This window comes from Plecotus auritus (genome assembly GCF_963455305.1).
Source record: "Plecotus auritus genome assembly, chromosome: 4".
Classification (NCBI taxonomy): domain Eukaryota; kingdom Metazoa; phylum Chordata; class Mammalia; order Chiroptera; family Vespertilionidae; genus Plecotus; species Plecotus auritus.
Window position 1 is genome coordinate 91,871,512 of NC_137775.1, and position 23,346 is coordinate 91,894,857.

Genomic DNA, 23,346 nt, shown 5'->3' on the forward strand with positions numbered 1-23,346 from the left:
GCGGAGACAAAGAAACAGGTCACAAATGAAAGAAATGGAGGATACAGAGTTCAAAACCACGGTTATAAGGTTTTTCAAGAAGTTTCTAGAAACCGCCAATAAATTTAGTGAGACCCTTGAGGATATGAAAAAAGTCCAACTAGAAATTAAGCATACACTGACTGAAATAAAGAATAATATACAGAGATGCAACAGCAGACTAGAGGATTGCAAGAATCAAGTCAAAGACTTGAAATACAAAGAAGCAAAAAACACCCAACTGGAAAAGCAAAAAGAAAGAATTCAAAAATATGAAGATAGTATAAGGAGCTTCTGGGACAACTTCAAGTGTACCAACATCCGAATTATGGGGGTGCCAGAAGAAGAGAGAGAGCAAGATACTGAAAACCTATTTGAAGAAATAATGACCGAAAACTTCCCCCACCTGGTGAAAGAAATAGACTTACAAGTCCAGGAAGCGCAAAGAACCCCAAACAAAAGGAATCCAAAGAGGACCATACCAAGACACATCACAATTAAAATGCCAAGAGCAAAAGACAAAGAGAGAATATTAAAAGCAGCAAGAGAAAAATAGTTAGTTACCTACAAGGGAGCACCCATACGATCGTCAGTTGATTTCTCAACAGAAACTATGCAGGCCAGACGAGAGTGGCAAGAAATATTCAAAGTGATGAATAGCAAGAACCTACAACCAAGATTACTCTACCCAGCAAAGCTATCATTCAGAATTGAAGATCAGATAAAGAGCTTCACAGATAAGAAAAAGCTAAAGGAGTTCATCACTGCCAAACCAGTATTATATGAAATGCTGAAAGGTATTCTTTTAAGAAGAGGAGGAAGAAGAAAAAGGTAAAGATAAAAATTATGAACAACAAATACTTATCTATCAACAAGTGAATCTAAAAATCAAGTGAATAAAAAATCTGATGAACAGAATAAACTGGTGAATATAATAGAATCAGGGGCATAGAAAGGGAGTGGAGTGACAATTCTTGGGGGGAAGGGGGGGTGTGGGGGGTACGGGAAGAGACGGGACAAAAATCATACACCATGAATGAGGACAGTTGGGGGCGGTAAGGGCATGGGGTGGGGTGGGAACCGGGTGGAGGGGAGCTATGGGGGGAAAAAAGAGGAACAATTGTAATAATCTGAACAATAAAGATTTATTTAAAAAAAATTAAACATGCAGTTACCATAGGCCCCAGTAATTGCACTCTTGGGCATTTATCTCAGAGAAATGAAAACTTATGTTTACACAAAAGCCTGTACACAAATGTTCATAGCCACTTTATTCATAATAGCTCCAAACTGTAACAGCCTAGATGACTCTCGATGTGTGACAAGTTTAACGGATAGTGGGACATCCATACCATGGAATACTACTCAGCAATGAAAAGGAGCTACTGACATACACAACAACCTGGAAGGCTCCCACTCCTGTGGAGTGAAAAAAGCCAACCTCGCCTGGCTAGGCATGGCTCAGTGGTTGAGCATCAACCTATGAACCAGGTCATAGATCAATTCCCGATGAGGGCACATGCCTGGGTTGCGGGTCCGATCACCAGTGGGGGCTGCATGTAGGAGGCAGACGATCAATGATTCTCTCTCATCATTGATGTTTCTCCTTCTCTCCCTCCCTCTCCGAAATTAATAAAAATAAATAAAAAGCAAATAAAAAAGACAACCTCAAAAGATTACAAACTTTATTATTCCATTTATATAACATTTAAAAAATAAAATTATAGAGGTGGAGAACAGAGCAGTGGTTTGCCAGGCATTAGGGTGAGGAAGGAGGTGGATGTGATTCTAAAGAGAGAGCCTGAGGGAGCCTTGTGGTGATGGACATGTGTGCCTTGACTGTGGGGGTGGGTGCCTGAATCTACACATAACAAACTGCATAGAATCACACACAGAGAGGAAATGGTAAAATCTGAATAAACTCTGTGGGTTGTACCAATGTCGATTTCCTGGTTTTGATATTGCATTTATATAAGATTCTACTGCTGGGGGAATTGGGTGAAGGGTACATATGACCTCCCGGAATTTTTTTACCCCCAGCATCCTGTGATTCTTATAATTATTTAAAAATTTTAAAAAAGCCTATCAGAGATGCTTAAGGACATATTTACACTTTAAATGATATAGGTCTTGGATGAGTTTTTAAAAGTAGGCAGAAAAAAAATAAAGGAAAAAAAGTGGGAGAAATAGATGAAACCGAATCGAAAAAATGGTGTTAAAGCTGGATGAAGAATTAAACAGAGAAAATATATAAACTTTCCTCTCTAATTTTGGGTTTGAAATTTTCCAGAATAGTTTTAGACAGTTCCCAGCGGTACCTAGTCAACAGAAGGGCTAAGCCTCACTTGTCTGTTTACAGCCTTACTCAGTGCTATGATTTTTGAATACTAATTAAGTTGAAAGCTTATAAAATTGTTTCATTATGAAGGTTTCCTCATGACCTTTTATTAAGACCTCACAAATCACACTCTTCATCTGGTTCTGTCTACTACTTATTCCCTCCAAGAATTCCCCCCAAATTATAAAAAATAGAAGTTTATAAGTATACATTGAGAATATGCACAGTTCTTACACAATAGCTCAGCTTGTCCAACCATCTCCCAGTGTCTCATCCAGAACAGAATCACAGCAGCACAGCCTCTGACAGCCCCGCAGCAGAAATGGCGACTCCTTTCCAAATCCCACCTTCTCCCTTAGGCGCTCGTTTTGGATGGTAACAAGAGAGGAACTGCAGGAATACTGACTGGGATGACTGCTCCCAAGGGCAGTGAAGACAGCAAGCAGGGAAGTTCCTCCTGCCTCAGCCACGATGCACACTCAGAACTAGAGTCAAAATCAACAGGCCAAGAATCGCCAACAGCTGGATCACAAACTGCTTTCACCTGGAAGAGCTTCAGTTCACCACAAACCTGAAAAACTCTTATTTGGCCCAGAGCTGGAGTCCACTTCTCACTGGGATCCCCCCTTCAGTTACTCACAAGCAGTTCTTTCCTTCTGGGTGATGGGACAGGGTGCCCTAGAGAACAGTGAGGCCGGTCGGATGTGGAGCCTGCTATCAAGTCACCAAGTTTTTGAACTGGACTCATGGAAGTTTAAGAGATGACCGTGGTCCTGGCCGGTGTGGCTCAGTTGGTTGAGAGTTGACCCATGCACCAAGAGGTCGCTGGTTCGATTCCAGGTCAGGGTACATGCTTGGGTTGCAGGTTCAGTTCCCCAGTAGGGGGCATACAGGAGGCAGCCAATTAATGTCTCTCATCAATGTTTCCATACCTACATCTTCCTTCCTCTCTCTGAAAAAAGAAAATCAATTAAAAAAATTTTTTTAAATAAAAAAAGAAAAAAAAAAGAGAGAGATGACTGTGGAAGCCAAGTATAAGAAAAATTCAATACAATTCCAGGGACTCCTCATTGCTACTGTGTAAACTTCCAGGCTCACTGGCATTTTTCTTCCTTAGACTTGGTTTTTAAATCTCTTCTTTCAGAGACCAGCCAAAGGGTATCAGCTTGTCCACCATCTTCCTTAAACACTTGTGTTTTGATCTGTAGGGTTCAGGAAGGATGAAATCTCTCCCCAGGATGCAAAGAAGTTGAACAGATTCAGATCTGCTTCTGGAAGAACTCCTTGGCCTGGCCCACCAGTTTCCACCACATGGCTTCCTTCTGTGCCGGCTTCCAGCAGACCCACCAGGCTATCAGCTCTCAGCAAACAAGGCCATCCAGCCCTCAAGATCTCCGCCCACCCCCCTCCCCAATCCCTTTCCTATTGTTTAAGGTCGGATTCCTCCAGCAAGTTACAGCATAATATATCATGCAGAGGCTCTTGTCAGAGAAAACTCTTTTCCTGGAAAAGGCAGGACTCAGTCGTCTCAAAGCACACATTCCACAGAGGGACAATAAACACCAATCTTTCACTAGAGAGCACTGCCTTGTAGGAAGAGTTCACCAAATGCGATGAGAGAGTTGGTGTGCTGTTATGCATCATCCTCCTCCACGTGACATACCTGCTCACTCCTCCTGACTCCTGCCGGCCCAGGTCAAGGAGTGACATGTGGGAAGGCAAAGTCACCTTCGGTCATCTCAGCAGGGCACTTGGAGCCCAGGTGAGAAGAGAAATAAGAATGAGGTTCTAGGGTGATAAACTGGTGCTACACATTGTTTGTGAGTCAATAAAAGGGACCGGGATAGCCTGAAACAGAAACTAGGCAAACAGTCCTTCTGGAGTAAGCCAAGAAGGTACAGCCCCTTCTTTCTGCTGCCTTCCTTGGTCTCTCCGGTTCAAAGGAATCAGGTCCTGTGATAATGAATGACGTCACCAGCTGCTCCTATGCCCCAGTCCAGCCTGGTTAATTAAGAAAGCCTCGTTATTACCACCACATCATATCTTCCTCAACCCAAACATCCAGTGAAAATGGGAAATATTAACACAGAATATTTGCTATTAAAAGCATGCCCAGTCACACCCAGCAGCCTCGGCTGGACCACGGGAGGCCACACTTTCTGCTTCCCTCGAGTGGCTTTTACTCCCCCAGGAGCGTGGTGTCCGCATCTCTGTACAAGGCAGGCTTCCTTCTCAGCTCACGAGAGGGACCTAGAAAGAAGAGGAATCCATGGAGCCTGTCTGGTGGGGGCCCCACCTGCTCTCCTTCTAGGAGGCAACAACTCCAGGGATGTGAGGGTTAGTCCCAGGATGCAGGAAGCTCAACCTCTATGCAACAAGAGGTACATGTGGCAGACGAGGAAGGAGAAGAAAAGGGATGATACTTCCTTTCACTCGAGTAGCTTTCCCCAAGGTGCAGACCCACTGGTGGCCTCTCTTTTCTGCCCTGAAGCAGAGAAGACTACCTCGGTTGGCCAGAGAGCCTCTCTGCACCCAGCTCCCAACTCACTTCTTCCTGCGGATCTTGGGTTTCTTCACAGGGCGTAGGTAGGGGTTATCGATGAGGCTCTCCTCCCCGTTCCGGCTCCCTGACAAGGAGGAGTTCTGCTGCAGGACAGAGGTGTTCTCCTTCTCGGCTCCAGAGTCATCCTTTGAGCAAAAGCCGAAATAAAGCAAAACACCAACGGCATAAGGAAAGAGATCGTAGCGTCCCTTTCCGGGGGAGAATGGAAGCTCAGGGACCACTTATTTCTAAAGGGTCTCAGATGAAACGAGGCCCAGGCAGCACTGGCTATCTGAGGAAGGTGAGACCAACAGCTCCCACAGTGGAGCACAGAACACAAAACCCTGAGCTCTTGACAAGACAGGGCACGAGTTAGAAAGAATAGCGACCTGGGAGGGGCAGGAGGTCTGGGGCTAAAATTCAGGTGCTCAAGAAGGAAGCCCAACTTGTGGGGAGATGAAGAAAAAGGGAAGTGAGCCTCCACCCTTTGCAGGACTGAGACGGGGTGAGAACAGTCATATGCAGAGGCCTCTCCTGAACCAAAGCTGATGTAATGCGTCAGAGATGGCCCCCCAAATTCTCAAATTATCTGGTACTTGCAACATGGTACCAGTGATCACATTACAGCAGAGCCTTAAGGGTTCCCACCAAGGCAAAGCAGAGCGTGCTGGCACCAATGCAGGAACATCACCCATACCCCCATCTGCCACTTGGGGATCAGGTGTTTCAGGTTTGGTTTTTGAAGAAAGTGATTTTGCAGAAAAGTTCATAAATTTACATATATTCAATATGACACCAATTAAAATTTTTAAAAAAATCACAATTGTGTGTAAACAGAAAAAAAGTAGTATGTTGAAATTTAAAAAACTGGTTCTGAGAATATGGGTGACTGATTCTCCTTTCCTTATTTATACTCTCTTGTAAGTTCTGTAAAATGAGCCTAGCAGAGGAAGGGGGACAAAATCACGTGAAGAACTTGACCTAGAAGTTCATTCCTAAGAGACTGTAAGTGACCAGAGGTGCTGGTTGGACTGCGCCCCCTGGTGACAGGCCAAGGTTCTGTCACTGAGGTTCCTGTTCTGTGGAGGCTCTGACCTCAACCAGAGCAGAGGACACTACAATCAGATGGCACGAAATGAACGGCAGGCTCTCCCCCACAGACCGATGGCCCAGCAGGCAGGCAACAGTCAGCTCCATGAACCGGAAGAGATGAGTCACTTCTGGGTTCCGCTGCACGCGCTCACACTGTCCATCTACTGTGTCCTCCCAGAGACCCTGTGCGTTGCCATGCAGGACCCCTGTGCTTTCCTCTCCAACACCTGACCTGGCAGGACAGCGAGGTGACTTAGAGCCACAGTGGAGCTTCCAGAGGCTCTTCTGAAAGCGAGTGCCCAAGATCACCGTCGCTCACACCATTCACCAGGTCTGACCACCACCAGACCTGCCTGGGACGTTTGGCTCCTAAGCTTTCAAAAGTTCTTTATGGCTTAATTTAGCCACCATCCCCTACCCACCTCTTATCATTTCTCCATGGTCAACACCTTATCTTAGAGTTACTGAAAGTTCACTTCAACTGTGCCTTAAGTGTTTCTTGAAATAAGGATGGAGGTGACAAGGGTGCTGAAAAGCCAGTCTCGACCTGCTGGAGGCACTGAGGCTGCCTCCACCGGCTCACTGTCTCACAGGCCAGGATGTGGTCCCAGCCATGGACACAGCCTCTCTTCTCCCAACAGAGCTCTGCCAATGCCACTCCCTTGCCTCCCTCAGGGACAGGCAGCCTTGAGGTGGGGAGGGATAGGAGTAGGTAAAAGGAGTAAAGTACCAAACCAACCAAGATTTTGTAAAAACTGTGGAAGCAGAAGGGTCTAAGAGCTTCTGGAGCCTGGAAAGGCCAGACTCAGGCAATGCGTGCGTGCTCCCGAGCCCACCCTGGGGACTGCCCCCAGCCCAGCTTCAGCCCTGCCCACACCTGCCTGTCGACCCCCAGGCTCACACAGCCACGGCCACTCAACATCTCCACTGGGGTGTCAGGTAGGCACCTCCAACTTCGTGTGCCTAACACTGAGCCCCGGACCTTCCCCTGTGCATAAACAGCCCTTCCTGCAGCCCTCCTGGCCTTCCAGTTGTTCAAGACAAACACTCCAGTCATTCTTAATTTTTTCTTTCTCTGATATCCCACCTCAATCTGTAAGGAAAACCTCTTGGCCTTCAACAAAATACAGGCAGAATCTGCCAGTGGCCCTCTGTGGCCATCCTGCAAGGACCCACTACTGGCTCTGGCCTAGACTCAAATGCTTCCTAACTGATCTCCCTCCACACTCCATGCTCTGCCGGCCCCGGCTACAGTCCCTTCTCCTCACCGCAGTCAGCGATCCTGGAAAAAGGTAACTCAGAGACAGGTCCCTCCTCTGCACCATGCCTCCCACCACTCCCATTTCACCCAGCTGAAACCAAGTCTTAAACCTGCTTACAAGGTCCTGGTGTGACTCTCCCTCTCTCCTTCCTCAGCCACACCCACACTCACCTCCGTGCTGCTCCTCAGGGCCTCTGCACAGGCTGTTCCCTTTCCAGAACATTCTTCCACAGATAGCCACCTGGCTCCCTCCCTCCCTCGCCTCCTCCAAGTCTCTGCTCAAATTTCAGTTCTCAGGGATGTCTACCCTGAGCACTCTGAACCTGAAGCCTCCACCCTTCGCCCTAGACCTTCCCTCCCCATCCCCAGTAGCACTTTAATAAACTACGTAACGATGTACTTATACAGTCCAGTCACTGTCATCCTCCCACTGCCAATACACAGGCTCCTAAAAGGCAGGTATTTTCTTTGTTCTGTTCACTGATGGGTCCCAAGCTCTCAGAACAGTGTCTGGCACACGCCAGCAGGCACTAAATAAATAAATGACGGGTACAGTGCTCATGAAAGAGCAAACGTTTAGACCCTGGGATTAGCTGCTAGTTCAAATGGGAGGGAAAAATAATTTTATTACACACTAATTTAAAATGAACAGTTCCTTTATGTTCAAGTGGATGGAGAAACCAGACCTGGTTAAGTAAAAACTGTAGCAAGAGTCCTTGAGAGATATGCTGCCATCGACAGATAAAAGAACGATCTAAAATACCAGTTACTTAATTAACTGTAGCAATGTGTGTGAATGCTAAAGATAGAAAACCACCCCACGTCCACAGGGGACTGGTTAAACTCACGTGTTGCCTCCCTGGAACATGATGAGGCTGAGCGTGGGGATGAAGACGCTCCTTTACACAGATATGGAATGACCGCCAAGCTGCATGGATGAGGGCATACAGCGAGGGGTAAACCACTTGTGACCTGCTGTTTGTGTTTGTATCTCTAGAAGGACACATAAGAAAGAGGCTGGTGACTGGTTGCTTTGTAGGTGGGAAGGTGGGTAACAGGACACGAGGACCGGAGAAAGAATTGCCACCGTACATCTTTTTGTACATTCTGAACAGGTCAACAGAGTAACCTATCCCATCGATTGCATAGAACTTGGTTGCTAGAATCCTTCTCTCAAAGTCTTCTCACTTACTTTTTACAGGACAGCATGTGGTTGTACAGCCCAGTACAGCAGGGAGGGGCAATGGGGGCGGGAGCTGCCCTGGGCCAGGCACCTGTGTGCGAGCTCATTTTATCTCGGTGTCCCGCTTCCCCGAGAGGGAGGTGCTCCTGCTCCCATTTGTACTTGTGAGGAAGCAGACTCAGATGTTGGTAATGTGCCTGGGGAGTAGCACGGTCTGGATTTAAAGCCAGACCAGGGCATGGGTTTGGATTTATGGCAGGCCCGTCCCCCTGGGTCTCTCATAGTGCCCCATGCTAGAGCAAGCTGCGCTTGAACCATTGCCCGGCCTCTGCCCATAGGCTGCAGGCACTGAAGCAGGTTGCACAGTGGAAAAAATAAAAATAAATAAATAAAGCCAGACCAGTCTGACTCCAAGGGTCAGGTCTGTCTACTCTGCCGTACGCCTCGGTGTCCAGGAGAGCGCAGGCAGCTCCTGGCACTATTTCAGCCTCGATGCACTCCCCGCCGTGACCTCACTTGTGTCATTACCTAGGCCAGTGGTCGGCAAACTCATTAGTCAACAGAGCCAAATATCAACAGTACAACGATTGAAATTTCTTTTGAGAGCCAAATTTTTTAAACTTAAACTTCTTCTAACGCCACTTCTTCAAAATAGACTCGCCCAGGCCGTGGTATTTTGTGAAAGAGCCACACTCAAGGGGCCAAAGAGCCGCATGTGGCTCGCAAGCCAGTTTGCCGACCACGGACCTAGAGTGTTACATAACACATCCGCAGGCCCTTTAACTACTTTGTACTTACAAAGGGAAGTGATGTTTGCTTAGAAGACCCCTCTTTCTCATAAGGTGAACCTCATCTCAGTCCATCACCAATTGCCCTATCTCAGACCAAATTAACTGACTCCAAATCAGAAGTTCCTCTGCTTTATGTCAAGCCATGGCCTCCCAGCCCTAATTCTGAAAGGAATCATTTGACATTAAAGAAGCATGTGTCCAAGCAAGGAAGAGCTTCAGCAAACAGCACGGCACTCTCCACCTCCACTGGGCTGCGGGCCGCCACGTGGTGCACCGCGCCTTCAAGAATGCAGGACACTCGTCCAACTTCAGCCACTGAGGCATCGTTTGCCTAAAAGCCAGGGCCAATCTTAAGAATGGATGAGCATGGCAACCTGACTCTAAGGGTCCTGTAAGCCTCAAAGGCCTCAGCTTTCAGCAGATCTGCGATCTCCTTTACTTCCTCCCTCGATGCAGGAATGAGAGAGAGCTCTTATCCTTTCTCTTGCCAAGCACAACACATCGACCAGAGAAGAACACCCACAAGTTCCAATGAGCACATCTCCTCACCCACCTTTGTCTCTGCACTCACACACTTTACCTCCTATCCTGGGTATAAAATATCCAGACAAGGCTAACCCTTCCATTTGGGCACCAGATCCTGTCACCAAAGCTCATTATTCCAAAATGATCCTCTCTCCTGCATCCCTTCTTCCTCTCTACCAGATCATCCCCATCAGCATACACACCTCTGGTTTTCTTTTATCTTAAAAACAAAAACCACTCGTTTAACTCCTTAATTTTCTCTTTAGTCACCATTCCATTTCTCTCCTTCCCTTTACTGCAAAATTCCTTCAAACAATTGTCTATGTAAGTGCCGTCCAATGGACCTTTCTGGATGATGTAAATGTTCGTATCTGCACTGCCCGGTATAGTAGCCATGACCCACCTGTGGCTATTAAAATGTGGCTAGGGTAACAAGAAACTAAATTTTCAGTTTTATTTAATATAAATTTAAACAGTCACATGTGGCTAGTGGTTACTGTAATGGACAGCACAAGTCTACACTCACCGATGCCAATTCCTCTTCTCTCATTCTCTCTGACTTCCCTGCAGGTCCTTGCTCTCACTCTTACTGACCTTGCTCTTGTCGAGGTCACAAATTACACTCACATTGCCAAATGGACAAATTCCCAGTCCTCCTATTACTGAAACGAATGGAAGCTTTGACACAGGTGATCACTCTTTTCTCCCTAAACACTTCCTTCCCTGGGCCTCCAGGCTCTCCCACTCCTGGCTGTGCCCTCTCCATCTCCCCATCTGAACAGTGGGAGCCCAGGGCTCAGTCCTTGTACCTCTTCTCTCTTTTATGTTCACTCACTCCCTAGGAGCTCATCCAGTCTCAGGGTTTTAAACACACAACAATGACTCCCACATTTGCATCTAGAGCCCTAACAGCTCCTCAAACTACAACTCATACATCCATCTCTCTTCTGACATCACCACCTGGATGCCTAATAAGCATCTCAAACTTACCTGTCTAAGCCTGAACTCCTGGTTCCCTCCTCTCCCCCCAACACACACACACACACACAGACACCTGCCCCACCCAACAGTCTTCCCCATCATGGTTAAAGGCAAGTCCATCTTTCCTGTTTGTTCAAGCAAAAAACCTTGAATTTATCTTTGACTCTCTCCTTCTCTCACATCTGACATCCACTCCATCAGTTGGCTCTACTCTAAAAATAATCTAGACTTTGACCAATAATTTATCTGACCATGTGTCATTCCTTTGCTTCTACCACCATCTCTCAGCTTATGCAAGAGCCTCCTAACTGGTCTCTCTGCTTCTACCTTTACCTTCTCGTCTCCTCTCAACACAGCAACCTGACTGATGCTGTTAACAAACCCACATCAGCTCCTGGCGCTCAGCTCAGCATTTCCCATGGCTCCTGTCTGACTGAGGAAAAGCCCACATGTTTAACATAGCTTTTAAGATCTGACCCCCGCACCCCACCCCATATGCTCTCTGACCACATCCCTTCCTACTCTCCTCCCTGTTCACGCCACTCTTGCCACCCTGATGGTCTTGCTGTTCTTCAACACAACAGCTCCCACCTCAGGGCCTTTGCACCTGCTGTTCCCCCTGTGAGGAATGCTCTACTCCCAGATGTGTAAGCTTTGTTCCCTTCAGGTCTTTACTCACATGCCACCTTCTTAGTCATCCTAAAACCACATTCCCCTGTGCTTATAGCTACTTCCCATCTCTTAATTTATTACTTCATACCTTAGCTCCATGAGGGTAGAAAATTTTGCCAGTTTTGTCTCCTACTAATTCCCCAGCACCTGGAACTGTGCCTGGCTCTGGCAGGCACTCATTCAATATTTACTGAATGAATGAATGAAGCCCCAGGACAGGATTTGCCTCTCAAGCTAGAGATCCCATCACACTCGGATCATCATGAGCCCATCTTGCAAGTCCCTAACATGAAGGCAGAGACCTGGGGTAGGTCATGTCCAGGTCCCAGGGTGACAGGCTGTGGGCAGTGTGGGCTAGTTTGGGGGCTACTCTGAAGCAGGCAGAAGGCAGGACCCACCGTGCTGATATGAAGAGGGAGGTTCTCTGTGTCTGTCTGCTCATCCTGCTCCGAGGAATCCGTCTCTTCCATTTGTTGCATCTCCAGTTCGGATGGAAGAAGAGCTGTCAGGTAGGGGATGGTGAAAGGTCTGGCAGCAATCACTGTGGGATTGAAAGAGAGCACAGTGCCACTGTCATGGAGTCCTTGCAGCTGGCTCAGGGCCTCACAGCAGATCAGCAAGCAGCACCCAATGACAATAATGGCTGACACACTCTAAGCACTCACTATGTCCTACAGGCTTCACACGTACTATCTTAATCCACTGTAATGGCTAAGTACTATCACTAACCCCGTTTTACAGAGAAGGAACCTGAGACGCTGAGAGGTTAAGTGACTTCTTCCAGCACACATCGAGGGGCAGAGTGGGATCTGAACTTGAGCAGCATAACTTCAGAGCCCACTTTTCCCAAGAACTGGAGGACTAAAATCAGACAGAACTGGGGCTGAATCCTAGTGAAGCATCACCTTCGTGGTCTGACACCTGGTTAACACCCCTCTGAGCCTCATTTCTAGAGCACAGATTTTGAGCCCATCAGTCTGAAGGAGTCAAGTCCAAATATTGGGTTTGAGAGCTCCCTGCATGTAAGCATATCCACTGAGCTAGAGGGCACTTCAGGCACTTCCAAACAGCACTGAGGATGAGAAGAAATAGCTGATGAGATAAATAAACAATAGAAGGTCTGTGTATGGTAGAATGTGATTATCAGGTGAGCCTAGTTTGAAAGTTACCAGCTGTGTGACCTTGGGCAAGTTACTTCCTTTCTCCTCTTTATAAGCCTCGGCTTCCTGTAATGGTGGTAGTAACAGCTCCTACCTCGTGGGCTCCTGAGAGGATTTAATGAGATGATTTAGGGCAGCGGTCGCCAACCGGTGGTCCACGGACCACTGGTGGTCCGAGAGGTCCAAAAGGTTGGCGACTGCTGATTTAGGGGAAATGACTGGCACCTCACCTGGCACTTAATAACTTAGCTGCTATTATTTCAGGGCCAGGTACACGGCGAGCACTTGCTGAATGAATGAATCACCCTCGTTCACCTTTGGAAAACCTGAGGCCTGTGGACATGAAGCAGCTTGGTCACACGGCGAAATGGTAGTGCTGAGATGGGAAATTGAGACGGTACCTGTGTGAGGACACGGTGAAGCGCAAAGCCTGGCAGGTGTTCTGTAACTGCCCTGCCCCCGTTGCCACTGTCCCTTCTACAACCAGGGCTGCCACTTCTGCTGCATGAGTGTCTGAGGCCCAGGGCTCAGTTACTTTTGAGGTAACCTAAACTCAATGTACCTCAAGCAGCCAATCCCAACAGAGGCCATTACTATTCGGAGGCATCAGTTAGGGACAGGCCCTGAAGAACTGGGAAAAGGAGCCAGAAATCTGAAGAATGAGAGGCACCCAAGACAAGGACAAAGCTTATTTGTTTCTTTCTACCATGCTGAGAGTAAGGGAAGGTGCTATTATCTCAATGACAAGACAGAGTCTGCAGAGGGCTAGACTCTTACATGGAAACGTGCTGACGTCATCTTTGAACAGACTCTGGGTCTCGCCTGTCTTGGCCATAAAACGGGTGAGTGCCCGCTCCACGTCACGTCTTTGGGATGCAGCCTTCTCCCGCAGGACCTGGTAGTCAGACACAGGCTCACGGTACGTCTGAAAAGAACAGCAAAGACACGGTACGTCTGAAAAGAACTATAGAGTAATACCAACAGGTCATCCTGTCCTCCCTGAGGCCCAGCTTTGCTGTTCCCATATCCTTCCACCTTTTACTTATTTTTATTTTTTTAATATATATTTATTGATTTTAGAGAGGGACAGAGAGATAGAAACATCAATGATGAGAGAGAATCATTGATCGGCTGCCTCCTGCACGCCTCCTACTGGGGATCGAGCCCACAACCCAGGCACGTGCCCTTGACTGGAATCGAACCTGGGACCCTTCAGTCTGCAGGCTAACGCTCTATCCACTGAGCAAAACCAGCTAGGGCCAAAACATTTTAAATTGTAATGGTATAGGTGACATTGTAACAATTACCAAAAAAGTAATTAACTACTCTTTGTGGTATGGAGATGGGATTTCTGAAGGAGGTGCTTAAAAACATTTCCACTGTTGTCAAGTTGTCAATGTTAATTCAAGTGTATAGCCTGCATACAGTTTCCATATTCACACTTAAACATAGAAACAAGGCTTCCTGACATGTTTAAAATCATCCCAAAATGAAGAATTTGACTGGATTTTGAACATACTTGTTACAAACATTAAAAATGCAAGACTTCCCATCATTTTTAAGAGAACTATTTGAGCCTGGCTGGTGTGGCTCAATGGTTGAGCATCAACCTATGAACCTGGAGGTCATGGTTCAATTCCCAGTCACATGCCCGTGTTGCGGGCTTGATCCCCAGTGAGGACATGCAGGAGGCAACCGATCAATGATTCTCTCTCACCATTGATGTTTCTCTCTCTCCCTCTCCCTTCCTCTCGGAAATCAATAAAAATATATTTTTTAAAAAAGAGAGAGCACTGTTTGAGATTCAAAAAGTTGGAAATAGAATAGAAAATTTTAAACAAAATTCTTCAAATAATTAGGTGATGCAAATTCATTTTGTGATTGAACCAAATTCATTTTGTGATTTTTAAAAAATATATATTTTATTGATTTTTTACAGACAGGAAGGGAGAGGGATAGAGAGTTAGAATCATCAATGGGAGAGAATCACTGATCAGCTGCCTCCTGCACACCTTCTACTTGGGATGTGCCCACAACCAAGGTACATGCCCTTGACCGGAATCGAACCTGGGACCCTTCAGTCTGCAGGCCTATGCTCTATCCACTGAGCCAAACCAGCCAGGGCCATTTTGTGATTTATTAAGTAGAGCCAACAATGCTACATATCTTTGTAATGTACCTTTTTCAACTATGAGAGCTGCTAAAGTATTAAAATAAGCTGATTTCTAACTTATTATTCCACCACGTATTACACCAAGAGTTCAAAACCTAAAAGGCAGAGGCCGTCACATGGCTGCCACTAAAAAGGAGGAAACAGGTTTCCTGAACCTTTAATAAGGGTCAGATTATATTTAATGCCCATTATTTTGGTGGAGTAGTCTAGAATAATAAAAGCGTAATATGCAAATCGACTGAATGACCGAACAGCAGAACGACCGTCCGGACGACCACACCATGACACACACTGGCACCAAGCCAGCCAAAGCGGGTGCCATGTGATTGGTCGGGAGGCCTCGCCATCGCCCCACGATCGCCCCACAGAGGGAGGCCCAGGCCAGCCAAGTGATTGAACCCCATGCCTGTTGCCTGCAGAGGGAGGTGACTGGTGGCGGGGGCGGAGGGGGCTCCAGCACCACAGATGGCAAGCAGTGGCAGTGGCGAGGGTGGGGCCAGCTGCCGGCAGCCGGGGGAAGGAAAGCCCCAATAGGCCCTGATCACCGGCCAAACCTAAGGACCCTACCCGCGGGGTCCTGGATCATGAGAGGGCGCAGCCTGGGCTGAGGGGGACACCCCCCACCATGCACAAATTTCGTGCACCGGGCCTCTAGTACATTATAATATTCATGTAAGTCAGTATGAATGTTTATTGGACTATCCTATTTAATAAAGAGGGAATATGCAAATTGACCATCATGCTGTTACAGAGATGACAGTGCCCATAGCCACAAGCTGGCGGCGCCTAGTCTTCTCAGCTCCACTGGAGTCCCCCAGTCCTGGGGGGCGCCTGCCACCAGGGTCCCCCAGTCCTTTCACAGAAAATGGGTTGCCTCAAAAGTTGGTTAAGCTTCTTAGGACAAAAAGCATTCAAAATCTTTGAAAAGGGAATTCCAATATTTATAAAAGTTTGGACTAGACAATAACCTTCTATGATTTTGTGATATTAACATTCTGAATTCACATAGTACCAGCTGTACTGTATGTAAGCAGATATTATTTAAAGGAATGGCCATTATTATTAAAACAATTCATAAAACCACACTATTTGTATGTCAAGGACATTCTGTGTGATTTTCCTAATGGCTGGAGTTAATGCCCCTAAACCGGCAGTCGGACATCCCCTGAGGGGTCCCAAATTGGAGAGGGTGCAGGCCGGGCTGAGGAAACCCTCCACCCACAGGCCTCTAGTGTACTTAGTATTTTTACTGACAGAAATACACTATAAAAGAGTTAGAGACTGTGATAGGTTGAATTGTGTCCCAAGTGTATGGCCATACCACCCTGAGATTGGGCCCAATCTCTTCTGAATTGTGTCCCCTAAAAATAAAATATGTTGAAGTCCTAAATCCCAGTGTCTCAGCATATGATCTCATTTGGAAATAGGGTCATTGCAGAGGTGATGAGTTAAAAAGAGGTCATACAAGAGTAGAGTGGGACTCTGTTCCAACACAACTAATGCCCTTGCAAGAAAAAGGCCATGTGAAGACAGAGACACAGATGTAACAGAGGACTGCAGTCTCTTCTACCAGCCAAGAGTGCCCACAAACCACCAGAAGCTAGGAGAGGCAAGGAAGGAGTCTCCTACAGGATTCAGAGAGAGCATGGCCCTGGCAACATCTTGAATTTGGCCACATGCCCTCCAGAACTGTAAGGCAATACATTTCTGTTGTTCTAAGCCACCTAGTATATGGCATTTTGTTACGGCAGCTCTAGGACACTAATACAGAGATTACAGGTCAAGGCCAGCGGCTGTATTGCCATGGTGGTTGACTACCTATTCCTTCCCCCAGTATCCTGAAGTGTGGAGAAATGTCTGGAGGACGTGCCCTGCCCGCCCACATGATGCCATATTTGCACCAGCACATGCTGTGGAGGCAGGGACAAAGGAAGTGTGTGGGAGAGCTTCTGGGACTCCTCTGCACACCGCACCCTTCCCAAAGGAGGGCGAAACTGCTAATGCGGCGAAGGAGAACACATCTAAACCATGGAAGACAACTCAATCTGTGCTCATGAAGACCCAGAACTCAAGAGTTACGCAAGTTTCATTTCATGTTATCACCAAGTATGGTTTAAATAATCTTTTCCCCCTGGTTTCAAAAATAACTCTTTTCTATAAAAAGTTTGGAAAACTCAGAACTAAGCACACACAAAGCAACAAGAGTTACCCATGACCCACTGAGAATTACTATGAATATTTTCTGGAGTGCCCTTCCAGTCTCTTCTCTAGGTGGCTAGGTCCTTTAGCGTTTTGGCGGGACAGGCTTCAATTTCTTGTTAACTATATTTTTGTTAGCCAACTGTAGAACATAATTCTCCCTTGCCAAATTGTTTATTAATAAGAAAAGACATTCTTAGTTCTGAGTCCACCTTTTATCAATAAGCTTTTGATCCAACAATCAGTAGAAATTGAGTATTTCGCCTCAGTCATAGCCCCCATCATATCCTCGACACTCACCGGAGTTTTGATGTAGGTGTGCGGGTCGGGGAACTCAGGAAAATGGCTGGGGATGTGCGGTGGGTGGGGTCGGTTCTGCCCTGCCGTGAGAGCCTTGGGGGTCACTGGCTGATTGGTCACTGGAGCTGCAACAGAGTCACAACTGGTTACTCTTCCACCCAAGGACTTGGGTCTCTACCCAAACCCTCCTTTTCTCAAAGTAAATGCTGGGTCTCAATTTTCTGAACAACGGATACTTTGTATTTCTATTTTAAAAAGGTCTTTAAGGACTTAAGGACCTCAGGTCACCTCCACATGCCCAGCCCTGCTGAATGACCCTGGGTGACATTCCCATCTACAACAATCTGCCTGCATGCCTCTTAGGTAGGTGAGTGGTTTGCTGTGACAATGTTCACATCACAAAAGAGCACACTGAGGCTGCTGAGTGACCAAGGAGTTAGATGAGCTGTTAACTCTCTTTTCATAGAACCCAGATAACGAAGTCATACAACATGCCAGGGTAAGTAAGCATGGGATTAAAAATGGCACCTTCACTGCTACTTGAGAGGGAAGGTCTTCACAAGATGTCAGAAAAAAGTGGTGGGAGAAAATCAAGTGAAGTCTCCGCAGGTCCTACCAGCCCACACTAGTTACTCCCAGCTCAGTTTATAGCAGCCAGTTTCTAAGGCACAGGTCGTCAAACTGTGTCTCCGATAGAAACAAAGAGACAGAGTAAATATTTCAGGTTTTGCAAGCCATACAGTCTGTCACAACTGCTCAACTCAGCCGTTATAGCACAAGGCAATCAAAGATAAGTACACATGGCTGTGTTCCAATAAAACTTTATTTCCAAAAACAGGTGGAGGGCCACATTAGGCCTACAGACCTTAGTTTACTGACTCTTGATCTAAGGAAGAACTAGAGCACTAGCATTTCTCAAGCAGCATCAACTGCCCTTCTAGGGCCTAAAGCTCAAGAATCACGGCAACATCTCAGAGATGGTTTTCCTTTCTAGTGACTGAATGTCACGTCCCAGTCCCACTAGCCCAGTGGTTGGCAAACTGCAGCTCGCGAGCCACATGTGGCTCTTTGGCCCCTTGAGTGTGGCTCTTCCACAAAATACCACGGCCTGGGCGAGTCTATTTTGAAGAAGTGGCGTTAGAAGAAGTTTAAGTTTAAAAAATTTGGCTCTCAAAAGAAATTTCAATCGTTGTACTGTTGATATTTGGCTCTGTTGACTAATGAGTTTGCCGACCACTGCACTAGCCCAAACAAAGATGATGTTACAGGTAGCCCCAAATGATGGAAGGGAGCCTGCAATAAAGAAGTAGCTGAACAAACAGATCCCTGCCCTGTTTAATTAATTCATTGCACAAGCATTAACTGAGCACTTCCTGAGGACCTCTGTTCAAAGTCACTTACGGGCAGTGATGACCATCCTCTGAGACCGTTTTGCATAAGCAGGGAGAGTGTCCACGTTGAAACCTAAGAAACAGGAAAACAAAAGTCACTGCCCAGACCACCAGATACTGAACTTGGGAGAGGAACTTTGTGCTGAAATAGCTTAAACTCCCCACTCAAGCATTTTGCTGCCACTGAGAAGCTCCAGCAGATCCCCACCAGGGAGTTAGGAGGTCTCTTAAATGGGTCAGAGGAACCCTCTGTTGGTAACCCCCTCAAGCTAGAAACCAACTGGAAGAACCATAAGGGAATTAAAAAACACTCAGCAGATGTGGCTCACTCCTCTCTTCCCCATAACTCCAACTCAGCTGCACTGAAGAGCTGGAAACTGTGCACTCACCCATCTCGACAAGAGTGACCACAATGTCTGACAGCGTGGGCTGGGTCCTGGCTGTGTGCTCACAGTAAGACTTGGCACTCCTCCCAATTTCTGAAATGTCTGGGAAAGAATCAAAGGCATAAAGCATTATTCTCAGTTCCCTGAAAGGTAAGCAAAGGATTAACACATGAGCCAGCAACTCGACTCCTGGGTATATTCCCAAGCAAATTGTAAGCAGGAACATAAATAGATACTTGTACACCAATGTCCATAGCAGCATTATTCACAATAGCCTTAAGGTGGAAACAACCCAAGTGTCATCAAAAGATGAATGGATGAACAAAATGTGGTCAATCCATACAAGAGAATGTTATTTAGCCATAAGAAAGGAATGAAGTAGCCCTGGCTGGTGTGGCTCCGTTGGCTGAATGTTGTCCCGTGACCGAAAGGTCACCAGTTCGATTCCCAGTCAGGGCACATGCCTGTGTTTCATAACGGAGGTGGCCGATAGATGTATGTTTCCTTCCTTCCTCCCTTCCTCCCTTCCTTCCTCTCTCTCTTCCTTCCTTCCCTTCCTTCCTTCCTTCCTTCCTTCCTTCCTTCCTTCCTTCCTTCCTTCCTTTTCTCTCTCTCTCCCTCAAATCAACAAAAACTTATTTAAATAAATAAATTTAAAAAGAAAGGAATAAAGTACTGATCCATGCTACAACATGGATGAACCTTGAAAACATTATGCTAAGTGAATTGAACCAGACACAAAAAGTCAAATGTTTTAAGATTCTACTAATATGACAGAAAAAAAAAAAATCATAGAATCAAAAAGTAGCTTAGAGGTTACCAGGGGCAGGGGGGAGAGGTGATTAGGGAATTATCATTTATGGGTTTAGAGTTTCTGTTTGGAATAATGAAAAAGTTCTGGAAATGAATAGTGTTGATGGTTGTACAACATTGTGAATATATTTAATGTCACTGAATTGTACACTTAAAAATGGCTAAAGTAATAAATTTTATGTTACGTATATCTTGCAACCAAGAAAAAAAAGGTCTTATTGTCTGCCTAAAGCTGAACCTCCATTTAATAGTCATGCTTTAGTCCTTCAAAGAAAGGGGAAGGTATGAAGCGGACTCCATGAATGGGCTTCAAAGGGGATGGGACGTTCCATGAAACCTAAAATTGTGCTCAATTTTACACACACACACACACACACACATACACACACACACACAAAGCCCTTTTCTGGGAATGGGTCCACAGAATTCATCAGATGTAAGAGATCCAAAAAGGTTCAGAAGATAAAAGCAAGTAGGGAAAGGTGTCTTACTGAAAACCTATCACCAACTTGCCATGCTACCCTGAGCAAGCCACTAATACTAGCCTCTACACAGAAAAACGGTGGGCAGCATCTGTTTACTTGGGGGGTGGGGGGGGGGCGGGCGGGAATCTAATGGGAACTATTAATCCATTCCTTTCGGACAAAAGTTCTCAAAGCGTGGTCTGGAATCCCTAGGCGACCCTATAAACCTTTCCGAAGTCCACAGGTCCAAAGTGTTTTCATAATCAATTGTTTAAAAAAATATATTTTTATTGATTTCAGAAAGGAAGGGAAAGGGAGAGATAGAAACATCAATGATGAGAGGGAATCATTGATTGGCTGCCTCCTACATGCCCCCTACTGGGGATCGAGCTCACAACCTGGGCATGTGCCCTTGTCCGGAATCAAACCCGGGACCCTTTAGTCTGCAGGGCAATGCTCTATCCACTGAGCCAAACCAGCTAGGGCTCATAATCAAATTAAGATATTTTTTTTATTTTTCTACTCATTCTCTGAGGCAGTTTTCCAGAGGCTATCTTACCTGGGATGACATCAGGGCTCTGATGGATAATGGATCATATGCTTGTTCACTCTCATGTTTTAAAATTTTCTGTTTTACTTTCTAATGTGGCAAAATATATACACATATATATTTATATTTATATCTCCATCCAATTTATACACAACTCCACAGGGTCCTCAATATTTAAGAGTCCACAGAGGTTCTAAGATCAAAAAAGTCCAAGATCACTGCTTTAGGAAAACATTTGGTATGTAAAAGTTCCAAATGTCAGAGAGCCATCTCGCCTCGAACTTGCCCTTCCTGGGGCAGTCCACATCTAGTGACTGATCAAGACCCAAGTATAAAGGCAGGGCCCTTTTCTGCCTGATGTGGGATACCTGATGGGCAATTATCATCCTAGAGCTCCCCACGGCAGTGGCCAATTTTTTGTTTGGACTGCACTGCAATTCAATTTCTCCCACTGCCTAAACCATTCTCTCACTTCCATTCATAGGTGTTGGTACCCCCATCCCTCATCCCATCCTAGCCCCGAAAGGCCCAAATAGGGAAATACATTGTATATGCAGAAAAGCCAGTATGAGACCATTGTAGGATCCTAAATCTTGAGGCATTTCCTTTTTTTAAAAAATATATTTTTATTGATTTCAGAGAGGAAGGAAGAGGGAGAGAGGAGAGATAAAAACATCAATGATGAGAGAAAAATCATTGATATGCTGCCTCCTGCACGCCCCCCACTGGGGATCGAGCCCACAATTCTGGCATGTGTCCTTTATCAGAATTGAACTCGGGACCTTTCAATCAGTAGGCTGACGCTCTATCCACTGAGCCAAACCAGCTAGGACTCAAGGCATTTCCTTTTAAAAGTGTTTTTTTTCCCCCATTCTATAAAACATATTCACCCTTACCCTTTGTATCTTTGTATATAATACAGCATTTTATTATATTATGTGGTGGCATGTATTTTGTAGAAATTCATCCTAACTCTCCAATAAATTGTTAAGTTCTTTGAGTATAGAACATAAACTGCAATAATAGCACCTGCAAGTCATCAAGAGCTTACAATGTTCCCACCATCGAATGATTTACATATATGTCACTTATACTCACAATTCCATGAGGTGCAAATTATTATTCCATTTCATAAATGAGGAAATTAAGAGTCAGGAGGTCTAGCAACTTGCCCCAACTATTAAGTGGTAGAGTGATGACTTATACCCAGGTCTATCTGATTCTAATGCCTGTAATTCACTTGATTATGTTCTTTTTCTTAAATCCTCTCTAACACGATCACCATGCAGGACACAGCACTGATGTTTGGTTGACTTGAAGAAGGCCTGTTGTTCCTGATACTTACAGCTCTGTAGCATCTCTGTCAATGTTTCCACCGATGCTTTCTCAGCACTCTCAAACCCTGCCTCTGTCAGCAAGGAGCTCACAACCACTTGCAGGGTTCGCCTCCGGGCCAGATGGTAATTGTCAGCAGGGTTAGTGGACTGTTTACCTCCTGATCTCTGTGAATCAGCAGCCCAGAAAGAGAGAAGATTTTCATCCACTAAACAAGGATGCAATCACATAGTTCACACATCGTCATGGCGAGCAAACATTCATTTGCTAAATACTTATTTACCAGTGTTTAACAAAATGTAATAGCCAAATAAGTAATAACTGAGCAGGCAAGGGGCTCTAAATACAGAGACAGCCTTTCTGCTTCACTAAAACGTAAAATTCTAATAACACAAATGGCTGTTTCTTACTTTCTATTTTAGCAGATTTTCAGGATATACAGTTGAAGAAACACGTATGATGAGACTGAATTTATTTCTAACGCTCAGGAAAAAAAATCTCTTGTTCCTCCCATCTGCACACCACCTCACTAACAAGGGAAATTAAAATAATAACACATGATGCTGAGAAGAGGAGGGCAAAGGATAACAGCACCGGAAAGTAGGAAAGATAATATTTTGAAACAGGAATCCCTCCCAACTTTGGCTAGCCAATAAGAAGGCGGAAACGGCCTTTTCGGACCAATTAGGAGGTGTTCCGGGTTCCCAACCCCGAAACGAGCCAATCAGCACACAGGTCCACCAACTCAGAAGGCCGCCGCCAAGTCCCAAAGAGGGGGGGGCATGTACGGCCTGAAAGACCCTCCTCCATACGGAGCTCATGGTGGGGCTGGATGTCTGGGTATGAGCTTGTGGCCCCGGCTAGGGGAAAGCTGCAGAATGCCCCGACTCTCTAAGCTTCAACCCCGTGCCTCCCGCCCTTACCGTTCCGGAGCTGCCAGCCCCCGCAGTGGCCATCGTGTCGGCCATCTTGCTCTGGCGTAACGTGCACGAGCGCAGGGAAGGATGGGATTTGTAGTCGTCCGGCGGGGAGGGGCGGGGCGGTGCTCGCACCTCTGGGTTTTCCAAAGCCCAACGGGGGGGGGTTGGGGGGGAGGGCGGATTCTGATGACCTGGCTCACGTGACCTACACTGGGCGACGGGTTGATGTGAGCCTCAAAATTGGCTCGGAAA

The 23,346-nt window shown here is 46.1% G+C and overlaps 1 protein-coding gene across 2 annotated transcripts in view; it reads right to left on the minus strand.

Annotated features, from left to right (window-relative positions):
• Positions 1 to 23,177, minus strand: part of TAF8 (TATA-box binding protein associated factor 8) — a 33,599-nt gene extending 10,422 nt beyond the window's left edge. The window contains exons 1-9 of one of the 2 annotated variants that reach the window (XM_080665089.1): positions 23,098 to 23,177; positions 22,185 to 22,341; positions 19,016 to 19,114; positions 18,637 to 18,699; positions 17,236 to 17,360; positions 13,341 to 13,488; positions 11,802 to 11,944; positions 4,905 to 5,044; positions 1,145 to 4,606 (exon numbers count right to left, since the gene is read on the minus strand). In XM_080665089.1, the coding sequence (XP_080521215.1) occupies positions 4,594 to 4,606; positions 4,905 to 5,044; positions 11,802 to 11,944; positions 13,341 to 13,488; positions 17,236 to 17,360; positions 18,637 to 18,699; positions 19,016 to 19,114; positions 22,185 to 22,341; positions 23,098 to 23,142 (933 nt within the window). In that variant the 5' untranslated portion in view covers positions 23,143 to 23,177 and the 3' untranslated portion in view covers positions 1,145 to 4,593. Of the gene's footprint in view, positions 1 to 1,144; positions 4,607 to 4,904; positions 5,045 to 11,801; positions 11,945 to 13,340; positions 13,489 to 17,235; positions 17,361 to 18,636; positions 18,700 to 19,015; positions 19,115 to 22,184; positions 22,342 to 23,097 lie in introns of those variants that run through there. The other variant, XM_080665090.1, reaches the window with a different exon arrangement.
• Positions 23,178 to 23,346: the final 169 nt, after the last annotated feature.